At 41.9% G+C, this 19,284-nt stretch overlaps 1 protein-coding gene across 1 annotated transcript in view; it reads left to right on the top strand.

Moving 5' to 3' along the window:
* Nucleotides 1-19,284, top strand: part of TENM4 (teneurin transmembrane protein 4) — a 248,881-nt gene that overhangs the window by 11,220 nt on the left and 218,377 nt on the right. Inside the window, exons 4-5 of the mRNA XM_078852201.1 lie at nt 9,863-9,874; nt 11,583-11,587. Coding sequence (XP_078708327.1) covers nt 9,863-9,874; nt 11,583-11,587 — 17 coding nt within the window. The remainder of the gene's footprint in view (nt 1-9,862; nt 9,875-11,582; nt 11,588-19,284) is intronic.

Genomic DNA, 19,284 nt, shown 5'->3' with positions numbered 1-19,284 from the left:
AGCTGAGGTGTAAATCTACAGTACACTAGTCTGCCATGCGCTAACTGGCTGCATGGACAATGCAACTGCTCACTAAAAGTTTCTAGTGTGCTTTGACATATTCCAGTCTCAAATAGCAGCAAATCAGTGTGCACTAGTGAACTTTTAGTGTTCAGTGGCCGGGTCCATATGGACCATTAGAGCACAGCCGGCTGGTGCACTGTGGATTTACATGCCAGCTTGCTGTGCACTAACTCTCTGTCTGACAAGCCCTGAAACCCGTGTAAGCCCATTGACTTTGATGGGTGTTGCAATGTTGGGCTCACTTCATTTAATAGTACCACCAAAGTTTAATAGAACCTATTCCATATGCTGTATGTAAAGAGTTTGAATTGTTCCTTTTTTGCTGGAGAAAGTGTTGGAATCAGCTAGAATGAGACAAGCCCACCTACAATAAAGCATAGTAATGAGACCGGGGTCCCGATTGTGCTCCCATCAAAGTCAGTGGGAGCTGAGTCAGACTCCAAATCCTGAAATGTTGGTCCTGTTCTTACTCCGGCAAAATCTCCACTTGGCTTGGAGCTAAATGTTGCTTGTCTTACTCACGCGAGTAATTTTATTGAAATCAATGGAACTACTTGCATGAATAAGAGGAACAGTCTGGGAGTTTTAGTTGACTGAGGAAATAGTTCAGGGGCTTTGGCTCAACAGGACATTTTGAGGGTTAGTGGAATAAATTAACTTTGAAATACAGAAGATATGGAAAATTTGCTGTCCTGTTGCAGCTGTGCAATGGCATTTTTGTTTGAATTTTGCCTGGTATTACCTTTCATTTCCCTTCCTTCTTCGCTGATAAACCTGGTATTAGTTTATATAGGTTCTTTGCTAGACTCCTCTTTTAAAATGGCAATGATACAAACTGTTGTGTAGCCAGAGGTGAAAGTGCCTGTTCTGTGTGGCACAAACAAGCTGTTGTCTTGGATTTCACTGTAACTTCCTGTAGGCTAATGATCTGTAAAATATTGCGATTAGAGCTAGCAAATCGTTACCTGGATTGAAAGATTTTTCTCTTTCATTTCATACGTGTATAATTATTACTACAGTTACCACCAATGTTCAGTTTCACCATGTTCCCTTTATGTGTGCTGCTCTAATGACTCAATCTTTTCCACTGCTGACTCGTATTATACTTCAGTCACTTTTGTGCCTGCTATAATAGGAGCAGAAATGATTAATTAACCAGCATTAAATCAGTAACAGTTTGATGGAATGTACAGTCAGTTTTCATCATTTGCTACTTATGTTTGAGCCTGTCTGTCTCATTTATCTAGCATTCTCCTTATGCTCTGAACAGGGTTCCATTGGACATTATCTCTCTGTGTCAGAGGTATCTCTTCATAGCTCACTTAAAACTTTGGTGTCCATTAATTATGACTGTGGATGTGTATATACTTTTGCTGTGTTACAGATAGGTCAGGAAGGCTGGCTTGCCCCTTAATGGTCTCCTGTTCAGAAAACTTTTCCAGCAGTTTTGAAAAGAGGAGAGTCCTGATTTAATTCATAGTTAATATGGTTAAAAATTATGTCCATGGGTTATGCTTTAGATCCTTTTTTTCCCATTTGGATGAGTCCTGTGTTATCTGCCAAGCACTGTGTATGACTGGCAAGGTGCCAGGAATGCTGATCAGGTTGAAGTCGTAATTATGGGTCATTATTGCTAATTTCTAAAGGAACTATCAATTATTAAAAATAAAATGCATCAGTTCAGTACAGCATAAACATATTTAACAAAGAGTGTCACTGCCAGGCCCACTGATTTAATCAGCAGGCAAAAAAGCAGGTATTTAATTAGATTTTGATGAAAAAATGTGTTTAATTTGAAGTATAATCAATTATTAATTACTGTAATGAGAGACTCTGATTGGATTTACTAATTAACTCATATAAAAATTATGAATAACCTTTTCATTTGTAATTATTTTCTACATCCTGTCAAGTTGCAGATAAGAATTGTATCACCTACCAAAAAAAAATTTACTTCGACCAACTTCTGACAAGATGGGTTGTATCCTGATCAAAATTATGACGTTTTTAATAACAATGCATTTTTTTATTTTCTGGTCTGTTTACAAAATAAGTGCTTATTTATTGTTAGATCACTGATATGTATGTAGTTTTGTATTCATGCTGAGTAGTAGCTCACTCCTATTGATTTCCTTGAGACTGTTTGAATTGTTAAGGTATTGTTGAACATGAGTAAGTGTGGCAAAATATAGCCCTTATTATGTCTAGTGAATGTTGATAACTTGGCCAGTTGCCACTGGCTCTTGATAGTTAAAGTAATTATGGAAATTCTCTTTTATGACCATTGGCCCAATCCAAAAGAAGTTGAAGTCAATGGAAAGTCTCCCATTAAAGTGAGCAAGCTTTGGATCAGGGCCCATGGCAGTGGTTTGGAGTTTAATTCTCTTTCATCCACCTAGCAGTTGGTACTAATGCTCCAGTCCACTGGGAAAGGTAGTGCACCTGAATGCCATTCACAGCACAGTCCTCCATTCAAATTAAAACAAAAACAAAAAAACTAGAGCCAGAGACTTCATGAACTCCATTAGGGACTTTGCTATTGCCAATATGTTTTACGTGACAGGTGCTCAGATGTGCAGCAATACAATGGTGATGTGCAGCAATACAATAATGGTGATGTGCAGCAATACAATACAGACACACAGATATTAGAGAGACAAGGTGCGTGAGATAATATCTTTAATTGGACCAACTTCTGTTGATGAAAGAGACAAGCTTTCAGGCTTACACAGAACTCTTGCTTAGTTCTGGGATGGAGGGATGGATAGATCGATCAGCATGAAAACAAAGAGCCATTTGGACCTTTTTGAAACTCTTTGCAGGAGACAGTTGCGTCTTTTAAAACACATCTGTAGCATCCACTATGTCATCTATTTAAGACTGAAAAGCCATAGAGCAGCAGGTGTATTTCCAAAGAGTTTATGCTCTTTAATAGTCTGTGGCTTATTTATCTTGCTGTTCTTTCATTTCAAAGATCTGGGGGTGGGCGGCAATCAGGAAAGAAGCAAGAGTCCATATAAACTTAATGACTGGCACCATGTGTAAACATTGTGATCTAGCTGAAGCTTTTGCAGGATTGAATCACTGGTTTTCAGAGATAATGGCAAACAAAATAGAAAAAAACCTATTAAGCATCAGAGGCTATTTTTCATTGGAATTAACCAGCTTTAAATTCACTTTCTACTATCTTTTCAAATATTCATTGAGACTACACTAAGTCAATTGCAACAATGCACACCAATAGCAGTGCACTGCATGCACTGACAGCTAATGCAAAGGAAGAGCCTTATAGACAAATCCTGAAGACACATCAGAGGCTGGTCTTGTAAGGTGCATACACCAAAGAGAAAACTGTATTAGGTCAAGGCTGCAACATGAAAACTGCTAGAGCAGTGAAATCAGAGCCACTAAAAGGAAAGACTTCGTTAGGCAGCCTGTAACTAATCTGCAAATTTGCTGTTCCTGGAGGTCATGGAAATACATGTTGTGGCTGTAATTTTAACAGAAATTTTCATTTGGGGAGAGTTTGTACTATTTTCAGTTATACAAGGTATGGCAGTAACAAGGATGACCAAATCCTGTGCTCCAGAGTATTAAACTGTGTAGCTGGTTGGGGGAGTCAGGAAGGAATTTTTTTCTCCCATGTACAAAAAGGTACAAGTGGCCAAACTCCAAATCCTGCCTCTTTTTCTGCAGGCTTGGAGGGCTTTGCTTGCACTGGAACAAGTCTGGTTCCACTGTGCAGTAACTGAATAGAATTTGGGGACCCCACAAGCCACAGGGCACTGCTCTGTAAGAGCTCCATATCTAGAGACTTTTAGGGGCAGGGTGGAGTAGATGGATCTCCTGCTGTGCAGATATGCTGCCCATTGAGTCTGCATATGTGGTAGGATTGCCAACTTCCTAATTGCACAAACCTGCACACCCTTGTCCCGCTGCCTTCCCTGAGGCCATGCCCCTGTCTGCCCTTCCTCCAAGACCCCGCCCCTGCTCACTCCATCCCCCCTCCCTCCGTAGCTCGCTCTCCCCACTTTCACTCACTTTCAGCAGGCTAGGGCACGGGATTGGGGTGCGGGAGGGGGTGAGGGTTCCAGCTGGGGATGTGGGCTCCAGGGTGGTCCAGAAATGAGGTGTTCAGGGTGTGGGAGGGCATTCTGGTCTGGGGCACGGGGTTGGGGTGTGGTAGGAGGTGGGGCTGGGGATGAGCAGGTTGGGGTTGCAGGAAGGGGCTCCAGGCTGGGGCCAAGGGGTTCCCTGGCCAATGGGCGCTGCAGAAGCAGTGCTTGAGGCGGAGGCAGTGCATGGAGACCTCCTGGCCATCCCTGCACCTAGGAGCCAGACATGCTGTCCGCTTCCAGGAGCTGCGCGGAGCCTGGGCAGGTAGGGAGCCTGCCTTAGCCCCGCTGCACCACCCACCAGACTTTTAGCAGCCTATTAAAATCTCCTGGATTGCTTTCAATAGCCCCCTGGAGATCGAGGCCAATTGTGGTAGACTCCCAGCCAATCCAGGAGGGTTGGCAACCCTAATATGTGGTAGGAACAAGGGTTTCTGGGACAGCTCTGTGGAGAAGCTTTGCTATCAGTCCACATCTTGGGAGGAAGAATTCTGTCCCCATAGAGATCATAGGCATTAGAAATGGAAAAGACTTGTTAGATTATCCAGCTCTCTCATGTCCACCAGCTGCTTGGCTAGATACTAGGAATGGTATTGGCTTCTAAGTGAATTAGGGATGAAGAGTAGTTGCTTTCATCTGAAACAGAAGAAGTATCTTCCTGATCCAGTTACCAAGCCAGATGGATGTATAATTTGATGTAGTAAAGCACTTGCTATTTTCCTGCATTTTAAGCATGTGCTGCGGTTGCATTTCACAAACAGCAAAAGAGATGTGCATTTGATTCAAATTAAAGATACGGATGGAAAATGTATTACAGAGCCAAAACAGCCACTCATTTGATTGGAGTCAGATCTCTCTCTGCTATTTCAGCTCTCCATTTATTTAAACTCCTTACAAGCCACTTTTTCACTTAGAGCTGCATTGCTCACGACCTGCAAAAGGCTTCAACAGTAAAACGGTTCCAGCAGTGTGATGTGTTTATAAAGCAGCTTTCTTTCTGTTGTTTAAAGATTGTCCCAAAAGCTAGCTTGGGCTCCGTTTATCTTTGATCCTTTGACACTGTGTACTAACTCTAGTTCAACTCAGCGTTCCGAAGTTTCTAAGTATCTAGCTATGCATTTCTGAGGCAGCAATTACCATGGTGTCTGGGCACCGCCTGAGATCAATAGGAAAGTCACTAATGCTTCATTCTTCAGCTTGTGCTGGCTTTATTTAGCCTATGTTTATACTGAGATATTAAGGCTTTCTTTCACTCACCCTAAAATATAGGCCAATATTTTGCCCTACCAATACATTTCCTTCATTTTCTTTTTTCACTTTTCTTTCCTAATCCAGGATTAAGGGTTTTGTTTGTCTTCTTTTAATTTACAGGACCCTTTCCATTCCTTATTTCCATCTAATCTCAGCTAAGAAAGACACAAACAACACACCAAAGGATCCTTTCTGGCAAAGCCTTTATACATTGTGATCTGTTTTTTAGAGCAGGGGACTTGGCATCACAATTCAATTTACATTTGTGTCCTGAAATTATTTCATGGGTAGTGTGAGACTTAATGAATGAATATGTGCAAAACACTGAGACCTAGTGGTGAAAGGTGCAATAAAAGAGCAAGTATTATTATTATTCACCCACTATTATGGTATAACACCTATATTTAGACCTAGATTAGATTTTTATTGGTAAATTGCAGTAAATGTTGACTTTATTGTACACACACATTGAAAAAATATTTTCATTGATAATAATAGAAATCTACAGATAAACCAAGTGAGAAAAATGCTGCTTGAAAACTTATTAGAGTCAGAATCCAGTGATTTAAACTTTGGAATTAAGCTTGTTTATAAATGGATTAGCAAATGAATAGTAAAAAAAGATATGATTTGTTATTTAAGGATACTTACTCTGTGTATTTTGACGTGCGATGTTGATGATTTTGTTTTAACAGTTTAGAAAGCTTTAACTCTTGAATCTCAGCATCTACTGTCATTAAATAGTTGTCTTTTTGTGGGCTCTTCTCCCACCCCTCCCCCAAATTTCCTGCAAATATGAAAATTTAAATAGTTAAAAATAATGGTTAAAAATGCTTAAAATCCATAGTTTTGCACAATTGTGAAATTTTAAATCTAAAAAATGCTTATAAATAAACAACAATATTATCCATTGAAGTTATAAAAAACATTGATTGAATTCTGCCAAGCCTACTTATAGTGCCTAAAGAGCACAATCAGGTTGGGCCCCATTGTGCTAAAAGTTGTACAGACATAAAATGAATGACAGTCACTGCATCAAAGAGCTTACAGTCTAAATTAAATGTGTTTTCTGTCTGTCTTTTCAGTTTTTTATACAGGTGCCCATCACCAAATCATCTGAGCACCTCCCAGAGACAAATGACAATAGATATTTTTAAAAGTATTTCAGAATAGCAGCCGTGTTAGTCTGTATTCACAAAAAGAAAAGGAGTACTTGTGGCACCTTCGAGACTAAGAAATTTATTTGAGCATAAGCTTTCGTGAGCTACAGCTCACTTCATCGGATGCATCCTTTTTTTAAAAGTATTGTAATTCATAACCTCCTGTATTATCAGTATGAGAATGATGGCCTGCTTCTTCTCTGACATACACCAGTATTAAACAGGATCAGCTTCATTTACAGTAAAACTGGTGCAACTGAGATTGAAATCAGTCCAGAGTATCCGACCCATGCTGTCTGGTCCCATAAAAATCAATGGCAAAGTCCCCATAGATTGCAGCAGGATCTGGATTGGGCCCTAGGAAAGTCTACAAACAAAAACTGTTCTGATTCTGGAAAGTGGTCTGACTGAAAGCATAATATATCAACTGGATGCTGACCCTTCAGTCTGGTGTTAAGTGATCTTGTTGATAATCTCACCCCTGAGATTCACATTTTACCCATGTGAATTACCTCTGGGAACCAGAGGCATGAAAAGAACTCCAACTAAATGGAAAGATGCCATCAAAATGGAGCTATTGACTGACCCTTGAAAAATGCTTTATCAAGACAATTTAGAGGAACCCCTTATGTTTTTTGTCCTACAGTAAGGATGGTGGGGAAACTCTGAGCCCTTTCTTCCTGTGGGCTAGCCACCTTCATACTCCGCTCTTATTAAGGAATAACACTTAAGGCAGCTGCTATGTGTAATGTGTACAAGATACAAGTTGAGTAGAACTGAGCAAGAGCAAGCTGCCTGCAGGGATCTGGCAATGGATGTTTTCACTGGGCAGTTCTAGGGTGAATCACTTTAATTTTTAAAGAAAAGGAAGACTTGTGGCAGGTCGTGAGCTACGGCGGATCCACTGAATGTACCCGATGAAGTGAGCTGTAGCTCACGAAAGCTTATGCTCAAATAAATTGGTTAGTCTCTAAGGTGCCACAAGTCCTCCTTTTCTTCTTGCGGATACACTCTAACACGGCTGCTGCTCTGTCATTATGCAAGGCATTTAATGTTTAAGTCACTTTATCAGCTTCCCCCTAAAGTTATATAAAATACATAAGGCTCTCTAAAGTGCAGATCAGTACATCACTATCTCAGAGAGCGCAGAGGAGGCTGCACTTTAGGACTGTACTTGTAAGAAAGGCAGCAATCATTAGGGAGAAGAAACAAGCAAAGGACAAAAATTTGCCAGGGCAAGTCCTTGTCAGTCATTCCCTTCACACTTTATCTTCCTTTGCTGGTGCTTTAGTAAAAAGGAAAAGGAGGACTTGTGGCACCTTAGAAACTCACAAATTTATTAGAGCATAAGCTTTCGTGAGCTGCAGCTCACTTCATCGGATGCATTCAGTGGAAAATATAGTGGGGAGATTTTATATACACAGAGAGCATGAAACAATGGGTGTTACCATACAGACTGTAACAAGAGTGATCAGGAAAGGTGAGCTATTACCAGCAGGAGAGCGCGGGGCCGGGGGGGGGGGGGGGACCTTTTGTAGTGATAATCAAGGTGGGCCATTTCTAGCACTTTACAAGAACAGTAGGAGGGGAAATAAACAAGGGGAAATAGTTTTACTTTGTGTAATTACACATCCACTCCCAGTCTTTATTCAAGCCTAAATTAATTGTATCCAGTTTGCAAATTAATTCCAATTCAGCGGTCTCTCATTGGAGTCTGTTTTTGAAGTTTTTTTATTGAAGAATTGCCACTTTTAGGCCCTTAATCGAGTGACCAGAGAGATTGAAGTGTTCTCCGACTGGTTTTTGAATGTTATAATTCTTGACATCTGATTTGTGTCCATTTATTCTTTTACGTAGAGACTGGCCAACCTATCCTGAAGGATGACCCATCACTCTCTCACAGATCTTGGGAGACAGGCCAGTCCTTGCTTAGAGACAGCCCCCCAGCCTGAAGCAAATACTCACCAGCAACCACACAACACACAACAAAAACACTAACCCAGGAACCTATCCTTGCAACAAAGCCCGTTGCCAACTGTGTCCACATAGCTATTCAAGGGACACCATGATAGGGCCTAATCACATCAGCCACACCATCAGAGGCTCGTTCACCTGCACATCCACCAATGTGATATATGCCATCATGTGCCAGCAATGCCCCTCTGCCATGTACATTGGCCAAACTGGACAGTCTCTACATAAAAGAATAAATCAGACAAATCAGACGTCAAGAATTATAAAATTCAAAAACCAGTTGGAGAACAGCAGCTTTAAAATAAAGGTATTAAAGATACAAGATCTGACTTTTGAGCTACTTTTGTGGAGTTCAGTTTATTCAGATGGGTGTTGGGGAACTAAATGTAGTCACACTGGTATAGATGGTTCACTTTATTTCAGCCCTAACCAATGTCTGTAACCTGACATTAACAGCGTTGGAGTCATGGAACTATATGGTTGTATGTAAACTGTTAAAAGAAAAAATCTCTCTTTGTCAGAAAATATGGCTTAAAAAGAAATAGACGTTATCTTCTGTTTTAGCAGCAGCTCAACACAACAAATAATATAAAAATATTTTAAAATTAATCTAAAAATGGAAGTGTTGTCCAAGAAGCCAAATGGCTCCAAGTATAAAACCTAAAAAGTGCTTTGAACTTTCATAATTATAATGCATGCTCATTTTATAGCTCAGATTCCAGAGTTTTAAAAGGATAAAATCTTGGCTTTTTCCATGTTCATGAAAGCCACATACGTTCCCAAATCATTGCACTGGAAACTGACAGTGTTCATGTGGTCACATTTTTGTGGGACTCTTCATGCGAGCATGTTGAACTGCTTACCAGATACTAAAAAGCAATACATTTTATAAAACACACTCTGAAAATGGAGGTGTAATATGCAAGGGCAGCAAGTTCTGAAACCAGGTCATTGAATTCCTACTTGCAGAAACAGTCAACTGTCCTTCGGAAGTACATTGGGAAGAATGCTGATTAAGCACATCTCATTGAGCCTGATCCAGTGCTTACTGAAATCAGTGGAAGGACTCCCATCTTCTTCAATGGACCCATCTACAATGGGCTTTTCACAGAATTTAAGGCCACAAGGAACCATTACATAAACTAGTCTGATCTCCTGTATATCATAGACCATAGAATTTCACCCAGTTACCCCCGTATTGAGTCCAATAAGTTGTGTTTGACTAAAGCATATCTCCCAGGAAGACATCCAGCCTTGATTTGAAGATATCAAGAGATGGAGAATCCATCACTTCCCCAGTAGCTTGGTCCAGTGGTTAATCACCCTCACTGTTAAAAACGTGTGCTGAATTTCTAATTTACATTTGTCTGGCTTTAGCTTTCAGCCATTGGTTCTTGGTATGCCTTTCTCAGCTAGATTAAAGAGCACTTTAGCACCCAGTGTTTTCTCCTCTCAAAGGTACTTATACACTATAATCAAGTCACAACCAAATCTATCCGGTACTGCTGATTTAAAAAGGTCTGTTCCCAGTAGAACTTGTATAACATCCTCTTTAGTTATTAATAGACTGAAAAGTACTTTTTCATCCTCATGTGATATGAGTGCATCATCCTGCTTGTTTTCAAATACAGAATAGAAATATTTATAGAATACTTTTGCCTTTTCTAAATAATTATTAACAATTTTACCTTCTACATCTAATAGTGGTCTATTCTATTAGTAGTATTTCTTTTGTTCCTAGTATACTAAAAAAGCTCCTTATTGTCCTTAGCCCAGCCAGCCATGGATTTTTCCTTTACTATCTTTAACTTCCCTTATCAATTTTCTGCTTGTCATAACTTCTGATTTTTGTTTATTTGTAACTATTTCCCCCTTTTTTCAATTTTTTTTATTTCTAATTTCTGCTTTCACTTTGCCACTGAGCCAGGATGGGCTTTTAGCCAAAGTTGTCTTGTTTCTTGATTGGAGAATTGTGGCTTTTTGACCATTTAATAAACTCTTCTTAAAGAACTCTCAATTTTCATTCATATTTTTGGGTCTAAATTTTTCCGCCCAATCAATTTTGCTCATAATTTTCTGCAGCTTTGGGAAATTAGTCCTTTTGAAACACCAGATACATATGATAGTGTTAGGGACTATCCTCTGCTTGCTCATATTGAACGTAATCAGGTCAATACCAGGTTTATGTGAAAGAGAGACACTCTACAGTTTTAATATAATAAGAATATGGTCCAGATCCTCCAGCTTGATCAGATGCACTTGGTGTCTTGGGGGAAAAGATGGCACTAAATCACCTTTGCCATTCCCCAGTATTGGGACTGTAGGGTGCTGGTCTAGTTTCCCATGCATGACACAGCAGCCATTTTAAAATCAACTTTCAGCTACCTCCTGATTAATTAACATACTACCTCTGTCTCAAGCATTTAGACTTCTGATCAATCCGTCTGTTTATTTACTTATTATATGGCCCTCATCAACATAGTATCTGTAAAAGTCCTACTTAGCAACTTTGTCATCTCATGACAGACCTAAAAGCTACTGCCTCCATGCTTTAGAGGAAGCATCTATGTTTCTGGCCAAATTCAGACCCTGCATAAACTGTTGCAACAACATGGATTTGCAACTACTTACATCAGGTCTGAATCTGGCTCTTGATCGATGACCTGTTTTAAAAAGCACATAGTTGATTGCAGAAGATAGGAGGAGGCGGTTCAGAGTGGTATTTTTCATCAGTCTTCTAAAAACAAATGTAAGAAGGCTAGTTTATGGGAGCCAGATTAAGACGACCACTGTAAGTGCTCTTTCCCATATTATTACTGCCACTCGTTTTTCAGGACCTGCTCAGAATTCAGATGATACAGTTAAAAAACAATGGACCTGCTTCTCCGCAGCCTTGCCCTTTGTGTCGTCATTTATACCTTAGCAAAGTGAATGCAAAATGCTGCCAACAATGTGAGTGCATGGATGATTCTCATTTCATAGCATTTTAAACTCAATCCATACATGTGTAAATGACTAGTCAAGGTGCAAGGCAGTGGAGAATCAGACCCTGTGTCTGCAGACAGCCCGAGCATTTTGAAGCGGAGTAGGGTTTAGTTAGCCCAGACCAGGTAGTAGAGAATGGCAAAAGGGTTTTCTATGTTTAGCCTCTGTAGCTTTTTATTATTATGACACATGACATCATTATGAGGCTCTCATCACACTTAGAGAGTGAAAAACCATGCATAGTGCAGTTTTCACCAATATAACAGAGATCACAATTTGTCCCAATAGCAGCAGTAGCTAGAGCCTTGTGAAATGACTTGTTTTTGCTTAATGAGTATGTGTGTGTGCAAGCAATTATTTTTGTGAATGCAATGGGCCCTTGCTAATTCTTAGCTATAACAGAGAGACCCATTGCTAATGATCGAATTAGAAAATATATACCTACATAACACAAAGATGTGAAAATGCCACCCCTCCCTCCACCCCCTGCCCCTGTTATACAGGCAGAAAGAAATTCTGTGCATAGACATAGTAGAGAGAATGGCTTCTGTTTAGAAATAGCTCAAAACAGTCAAGTCTCTGGCTGATCAAGACCTGGGCTACACATCCATAAAGATCCCACTGAGTTTGGTATTTGCCCCATGGCATTGTGAAACTCAGCCAGAGTTTATGGCTGTACTACAGGAGCGGGTGGGTGAGGTTCTGTGGCCTGCAATGTGCAGGCCATCATACTAGATGATCATGATGGTCCTTTTAGGCCTTAAAAGTCGATGTAACTACATATCAGTGTCACGACATGAAAGTCAGCCCTTTGCATGCTTAATCCACCCCTGGGTTTAGGATTGTTTAATAAAAGGGGTTACCTGAATGTAATTTCCTCCTCTTGTAGTAAAAGAAAGGAAATGGACTCTCAGATTTGGTCAGTAAAGTTTACTTGTAGTGAGTTTTTATAGTTGTACTACCTTCCCCCCCCGAAAAATACACATTTGACACTGCAAGTGTTGCCACAGCCTTTATGACAAGTGACACAGAGGTGCCGGCGTACTCTTCATTTCACAGCTCAGACTGACCTTTGCACACGAACGCTGAAGAGGAACAAATGTTACAGGTCTTAATGTCTCCTGGAAGGAGTTCTCTTCAAGTCTGTGTTTTTATTTCATACTAATTACTGGGGTATAATGTAATTTAATTACAGTTAAGAAGAGAGATAAAGAAACATTTCCCATAATGGATTTTCTTTCACTGTTTTTAAACACTATGCATTGGTGCGGGGGTAACTAGTCATAATAATAGGCTCAGATAAGGATGTCAGTGACACTGAAAAATACTCCTGAATTAGAGTTCAGTGATTATCTCTTCCCCCATCCCCCCCGCTGCCTTCCTTTTCTACTATAAATTAGAAAATATCTTCAAAACCTTATGTGCAGGGTTTGGTATAAATTTCTTTTGGGCTTTGTGATGGGTAGTATAGTGCTTTGAAGTCAGCCCACCCCTGGAAAGTGGCATGACACTTTAAATTTTTGAAAGATCTGATGTAAATACCAGGACACAGAAGATATTGGTAGAGAGAGGAAGCGATCCCACGAATAAGTGGTGTTTGAGGAGGAAATCCCACCACTGATCTTTAAGTGCGTGAGGCCAGGAGCCTTGCAGAGGGGGCAGGGCAATACTCCCATCTCACCCAACCAATTGAGATGAGCTTTAAAGAACCAGCATATATGCTACCCACTCCTTCGTAGCAGGAGAAGACTGCCTGTTGAACCCTCTGAGCATGAGGACTAATTGGAGGAAAAGAGCCACCTGAAAGAGAAGCAGGCTGAGGTCCTACAGCTGGCAAAGGCCCTACAGTTGGCAAAATTACAGCCTAGATCCAAGGAGGAGAGGTGGGAACTCCTGGCCTAGGAATAGAGGTAATAACTGTCTTAGTTACTAGCTCCATGAGGAGGGCTGTGGTTCCTGCCTTAAGGAGACACAAAGTGACTGTTTGAAGTAGGAGGAGAATAGGGGATTCCTGTTTTGAGAGAGTGATCATTTGAACCATAACCCCAGCTCCAGGAAGAGGGTAAGGGATAGCTGCTGAACAGGGGCATGAGAGTTGACCAGAACTAATGTATGGACCCAGGGTGGGGTGACCTGCGGCAACTAACAAACACAGTTATACTTTATTGAAAGGCTTGTGCAGTAAGGCATGAGGCAACCTAAGGATAGCAGAATCTGACCCTGAATGATTGGGTAGCAGAACTGATTTATTTTGGGAACGGCCCATGGTCTTCAAGTTAAAAATTAACAGCCCCTCCCCCAATTACCAGCCTTTCTGACATACCTCTTTGCTTGACTTTGTTGTGCCCTGTACTAGAGCCCACCCACATTGTGATCAGAAACATGCTAACTACAACCCAATCTAAAGAGAGGGTGGGAACAATGCATGGAAACATGTTTCAAACATGGTAGTACATAATACAGCTGGAGCAGGGTGCATACTCCACCTCAGACAGTTGTAGCATGGATGGTTCCAATATCCAGTGTAAAGGGACACTTACTTTATTTATTTATTTTAAAAGAGTGCCAGGAGGAATAATGCACTTGCCCCATACTAAGGTTATGTCTCAAAAATTTCCCACTATTGCTTACACTGCTTCTACCAGAAGGTGCAGCAGAACCATTGTTAGCAATGGCTGGAAATATTAGAGAAATACGCCTGGCATGGTAGTGTAGAAAAGTCTTTATGTGGCTCCTGACATTTTACTGCCAAGTAAAACACATAAGCAGTGTTAGATTACCAGCGGTAAAAAATTGAATCAACACTTTATTTATCTAGTGCTCATTTCACTGCTAACACTCAGGGAGCTGAACCAGTATTAGTAATGAGGAAACGAGGCTAGTGTGGAGAAGGCCAGCATGGACCTCATCCCAGGACATCCCCATTGTAACTGGTTCCTCTGCACAGTTATGGAATCAACTGATTAGATGGGATCAAATGGGTAGCCCAGATGGCCTCAAACATAATTATTTAAGCTGGAATAGTCATTCACCTGTGTGAAATGCAGCCATTCTGATTTGCTACCATTTTACACCCACCCTTCACAGGTGTAGATAATGACATAAGGTTCACGGCAGTGGAATCAGGTGTATAACAGTATGTCTACACTATACCTGGGAGTGAGGCTCTAAGCCTGGGTAGACAGGCTCACAGTAGCTTAGCTGTGGCTAGTGTGTTAAAAATAGCAGTGTGGACATGGCAGTTCAGGCAGCAGCTAAGGCTCTTGAGCTCACCTGACGCCTTGTATCTGAACTTGCGTGGCTAGCCCCAGTCTCCACCACAGCTGCAATGTCCACAGTGCTGTTTTTACTATGCTAGGTTGGCCTGAACTAGCATGAGACTCTCTGCTTAGGCTGGGAGGCTCTCTTCCAGCTGCAATGTAGACATACCCTAGATGTCCGTAAGTCACACGTGCTTGTAAGTGGTACAGGTAGCAATGAGCCTTTCGCCATCTCCCTGAAAACTGGCCCAAATTTGGCAAAATAATAAGCCTCTGAAAAATCTCAGTTCACACATAGTCAGTAGAGACTTGTTCGAGTCTGGTAGCTAAAATCTTGGAGGATTCCACCTGCAGTTAGCATGCTCCATCCCCTCACAACTCCTGATGCTGATCAGACTGTGCGTGCACCATTGCCACAAAGCAACTAAACATGCTCCATTTATGAATGGACTGCACATGTGGCATCTCCACAGAGTGCCTGAGTATGCTCCAACCTGGAAATGCAGGGGCTGAGCAGGCTTTCCTTGCAATTGCTCCTCCTATCAGGATTCTTGTGGGAAAAATAATATGGGATCATGTCATTAAAGACAGTTATCATGATACATATGCACAAGGGAGCCAAATTAAAGTTGCACAGGCAACCTTAATTCTGACATTTCCTACTTTTTACATTCATGACTTTGCAACCTTTGCATTCTCTTAACATTGTTTTGGGGATGTAATTAACTAAAAAGGTGGCTGTGGGCCTCATTATAGAATGCTGTGGGTTGCATTTGACCAGTTTTTGCCTTTTTCTGTCCGCTGGATTAGTCCTGAGGCTGGAATTAGCAGGTGTGTTAAATTTTGTTATTGAGAGAGCTTTTAGCACTGAGCTGTACCATTCACTTAAGATTTATAGCTCCCTTGTGTCCTGTGTTGGATTCTGCCCAGGGTCTCTAGGGAGGTGGGGAAATTCCAGTGTCATTAATTGTGCTGTGTCATCCATTTAATCAGCTTTCCCAGATAGTACATTCATATCCATTTGCCAGGCTTTTGTACAGAGAAAGTGGGGTTTTCTGCCCAAATTAACTTTCATCATTAATAGCTTGTTTTTTCAAGTTTGTTTGGAGAGAGATAAGAAGGTAAAATAAAGTGCACCTTCATGAAGGTCGCTATCTTAAAACAAAAAAACTTCAAATCCAGACTCCAGCGAGAAACTGCTGAATTGGAATTCATTTGCAAATTGGATACTATTAATTTAGGCTTAAATAGAGACTGGGAGTGGCTAAGTCATTATGCAAGGTAGCCTGTTTCCTCTTGCTTTTTCCTACCCCCCCCCCCCAGATGTTCTGGTTTAACTTGGATTTAAACCTGGAGAATGGTCAGTTTAGATGAGCTATTACCAGCAGGAGAGTGAGTTTGTGTGTGTATGGGGGTGGGGGGGATGTGAGAAAACCTTGATCTATGCAGGAAATAGCCCGACTTGATTATGTAAAGAGTTGTCACTTTGGATGGGCTAGCACCAGCAGGAGAGTGAATTTGTGTGGGGGGGTGGAGGGTGAGAAAACCTGGATTTGTGCTGGAAATGGCCCACCTGTTGATCACTTTAGATAAGCTATTACCAGCAGGACAGTGGGGTGGGAGGAGGTATTGTTTCATGATTTCTGTGTGTATATAAAGTCTGCTGCAGTTTCCACGGTAAACATCTGATGAAGTGAGCTGTAGCTCACGAAAGCTCATGCTCAAATAAATTGGTTAGTCTCTAAGGTGCCACAAGTACTCCTTTTCTTTTTGCGAATACAGACTAACACGGCTGTTCCTCTGAAACCTTCATCTCCTAAGTCTCCTTAAAACAATGAAGTGCCCCCTTAAAACATCTACATAATGAAACCTTCACTGCCATGTGCTTAATGATAAGGCCCGGGGGAAGTGGGATACTGGGAGGAAACACAAGGAAGAGGGTGCAACAGGGGAGGCCTCCTGATTCATATTGAGAAAGTAGGGCAATCGGCTAGTTATCATAGGTGCCTGTACACGAACGCAAGAAGCCTGGGAAACAAGCAGGAAGAATTAGAAGTCCTGGCTCAGTCAAGGAACTATGATGTGACTGGAATCACAGAGACTTGGTGGGGTAACTCACAAGACTGGAGCACTGTTATGGATGGGTATAAACTGTTCAGGAAGGACAGGCAGGGGAGAAGGTGAAGGAGTTGCACTGTATGTAAGAGAGCAATATGATTGCTCAGAGCTCTAGTATGAAACTGGAGAAAAGCCTGTTGAGAGTCTTTGGGTTAAGTTTAGAGGCGAGAGCAACAAGGGTGATGACGTGGTGGGCGTCTGCTATAGACCACCAGACCAGGAGCCTTTCTTCGGACAACTAACAGATGTTTCCAGATCACAGGCCCTGGTTCTCATGGGGGACTTCAATCACCCTGACATCTGCTGAGAGAGCAATACATCAGTGTACAGAAAATCTAGGAAGTTTTTGGAGAGTGTTGGGGACAACTTCCTGGTGCAAGTGATGGAGGAACCAAATAGGGGCCTTGGTCCTCTGGACCTGCTGACCACAAACTGGGAAGAATTGGTAGGGGAAGTAGAAGTGGGTGGCAACCGCGGCAGCAGTGACCATGAAATGGTCGAGTTCAGGATCCTGACAAAAGGAAGGAAGGAGAGCAGCAGAATATGAACCTTGGACTTCAGAAAAGTAGACTTTCACTCCTTCAGGGAACCGATGGGCAGGATCCCCTGGGAGGCTAATATGAGGGGGGAAAGAGTCCAGGACAGCTGGATATGTTTAAAGAAGCCTTATTGAGGGCACAGGAACAAATCATCCCGTTGTGCAGAAAGAATAGCAAATATGGCAAGCGACCAGCTTGGCTTAACAGAGAAATCTTCTGTGAGCTTAAATACAAAAAGGAAGCTTACAAGAAGTAGAAACTTGGACAGATGACTAGGAAGGAGTATAAAAATATTGTTCAAGCATGCAGAGGTGTAAGCAGAAAGGCCAAAGCACAATTGGAGTTGCAGCTAGCAAGGGATGTGAAGGGTAACAAGAAGGGTTTCTACGGGTATGTTAGCAACAAGAAGATGGTCAGGAAAAGTGTGGCACCCTTATTGAATGGGGGGGGGCAACCTAGTGACAGATGATATGGAAAAAGCTGACGTACTCAATGCTTTTTTTACCTCAGTCTTCACAGAGCTCACAGTCTGCGGCACTGGGTAGCACAGTATGGGGAGGAGGTGAGCAGCCCCCAGTGGTGAAAGAACAGGTTAAGGACTATTTAGAAAAGCTGGACATGCACAAGTCCATGGGTCTGGATCTAATGCATTGAGGGTTCTGAGGGACTTGGCTGATGTGATTGCTGAGCCATTGGCCATTATCTTTGAAACTCGTGGCAATCAGGGAGGTCCAGGATGATTGGAAAAAGGCAAATATAATGCCCATCTTTTAAAAAGGGAAGAAGGAGAATCTGGGGAACTACAGACCAGTCAGCCTCACCTTAGTCCCTGGAAAAATCATGGAGGAGGTCCTCAAGGAATCCATTTTGAAGCACTTGAAGGAGAGGAAGGTGATCAGAAACAGTCAACATGGATTCAACAAGGGAAGTCGAGCCTGACCAACCTGATTGCCTTCTATGATGTGGATATGGGGAAAGCAGTGGACATGATATATCTTGACTTTAGCAAAGCTTTTGATACATTCTCCCACAGTATTCTTGCCAGCAAGTTAAAAAGGTATGGATTGGATGAATGGACTATAAGGTGGATAGAAAGCTAGCTAGATCGTTGAGCTCAATGGGTAGTGATCAACGGCTCAGTGTCTACTTGGCAGCCAGTATCAAGTGGAATGCCCCAGGGGTCGGTCCTGGGGCTATTTTTGTCCAACATCTTCATTAATGATCTGGATGATGGGATGGAAAGTTCATGGCTGACACTAAACTGGGGAGAGAGATAGATATGCTGCCGGGTAGAGATAGGGTCCAGAGTGACCTAGCCAAACTGGAGGATTGGGCCAAAAGAAATCTGATGAGGTTCAGCAAGGACAAGTTCAGAGTCCTGCATTTAGGATGGAAGAATCCCATGCTCTGCTACAGGCTGGGGACCGACTGGCTAAGTGGCAGTTCTGCAGAAAAGGACCTGGGGATTTCAGTGGACGAGAAGCTGGATATGAGTCAGCAGTGTGTCCTTGTTTCCAAGAAGGCTAACGGCATATTGGGCTGCATTAGTAGAAACATTGCCAGCAGATCAAGGGAAGTGATTACTCCCCTCTACTCGGCACTGGTGAGGCCACATCTGGAGTATTGTGTCCAGTTTTAGGCCCCCCACTAAAGAAAGGATGTGGAAAAATTGGAGAGAGTCCAGCAAAGGGCAATGAAAATGATTAGGGGGCTGGGACACATGACTTATGAGGAGAGGCTGAGGGAATTGGGCTTATTTAGTCTGCAGAAGAGAAGAGTGAGGGGGGATTTGATAGCAGCTTTCAACTACCTGAAGGGG

The sequence above is a fragment of the Lepidochelys kempii genome, chromosome 1, assembly GCF_965140285.1.
Source record: "Lepidochelys kempii isolate rLepKem1 chromosome 1, rLepKem1.hap1, whole genome shotgun sequence".
Classification (NCBI taxonomy): domain Eukaryota; kingdom Metazoa; phylum Chordata; order Testudines; family Cheloniidae; genus Lepidochelys; species Lepidochelys kempii.
The sequence above is the reverse complement of the archived record's forward strand: the minus strand, read 5'-3'. Positions and strand labels throughout refer to the sequence as shown.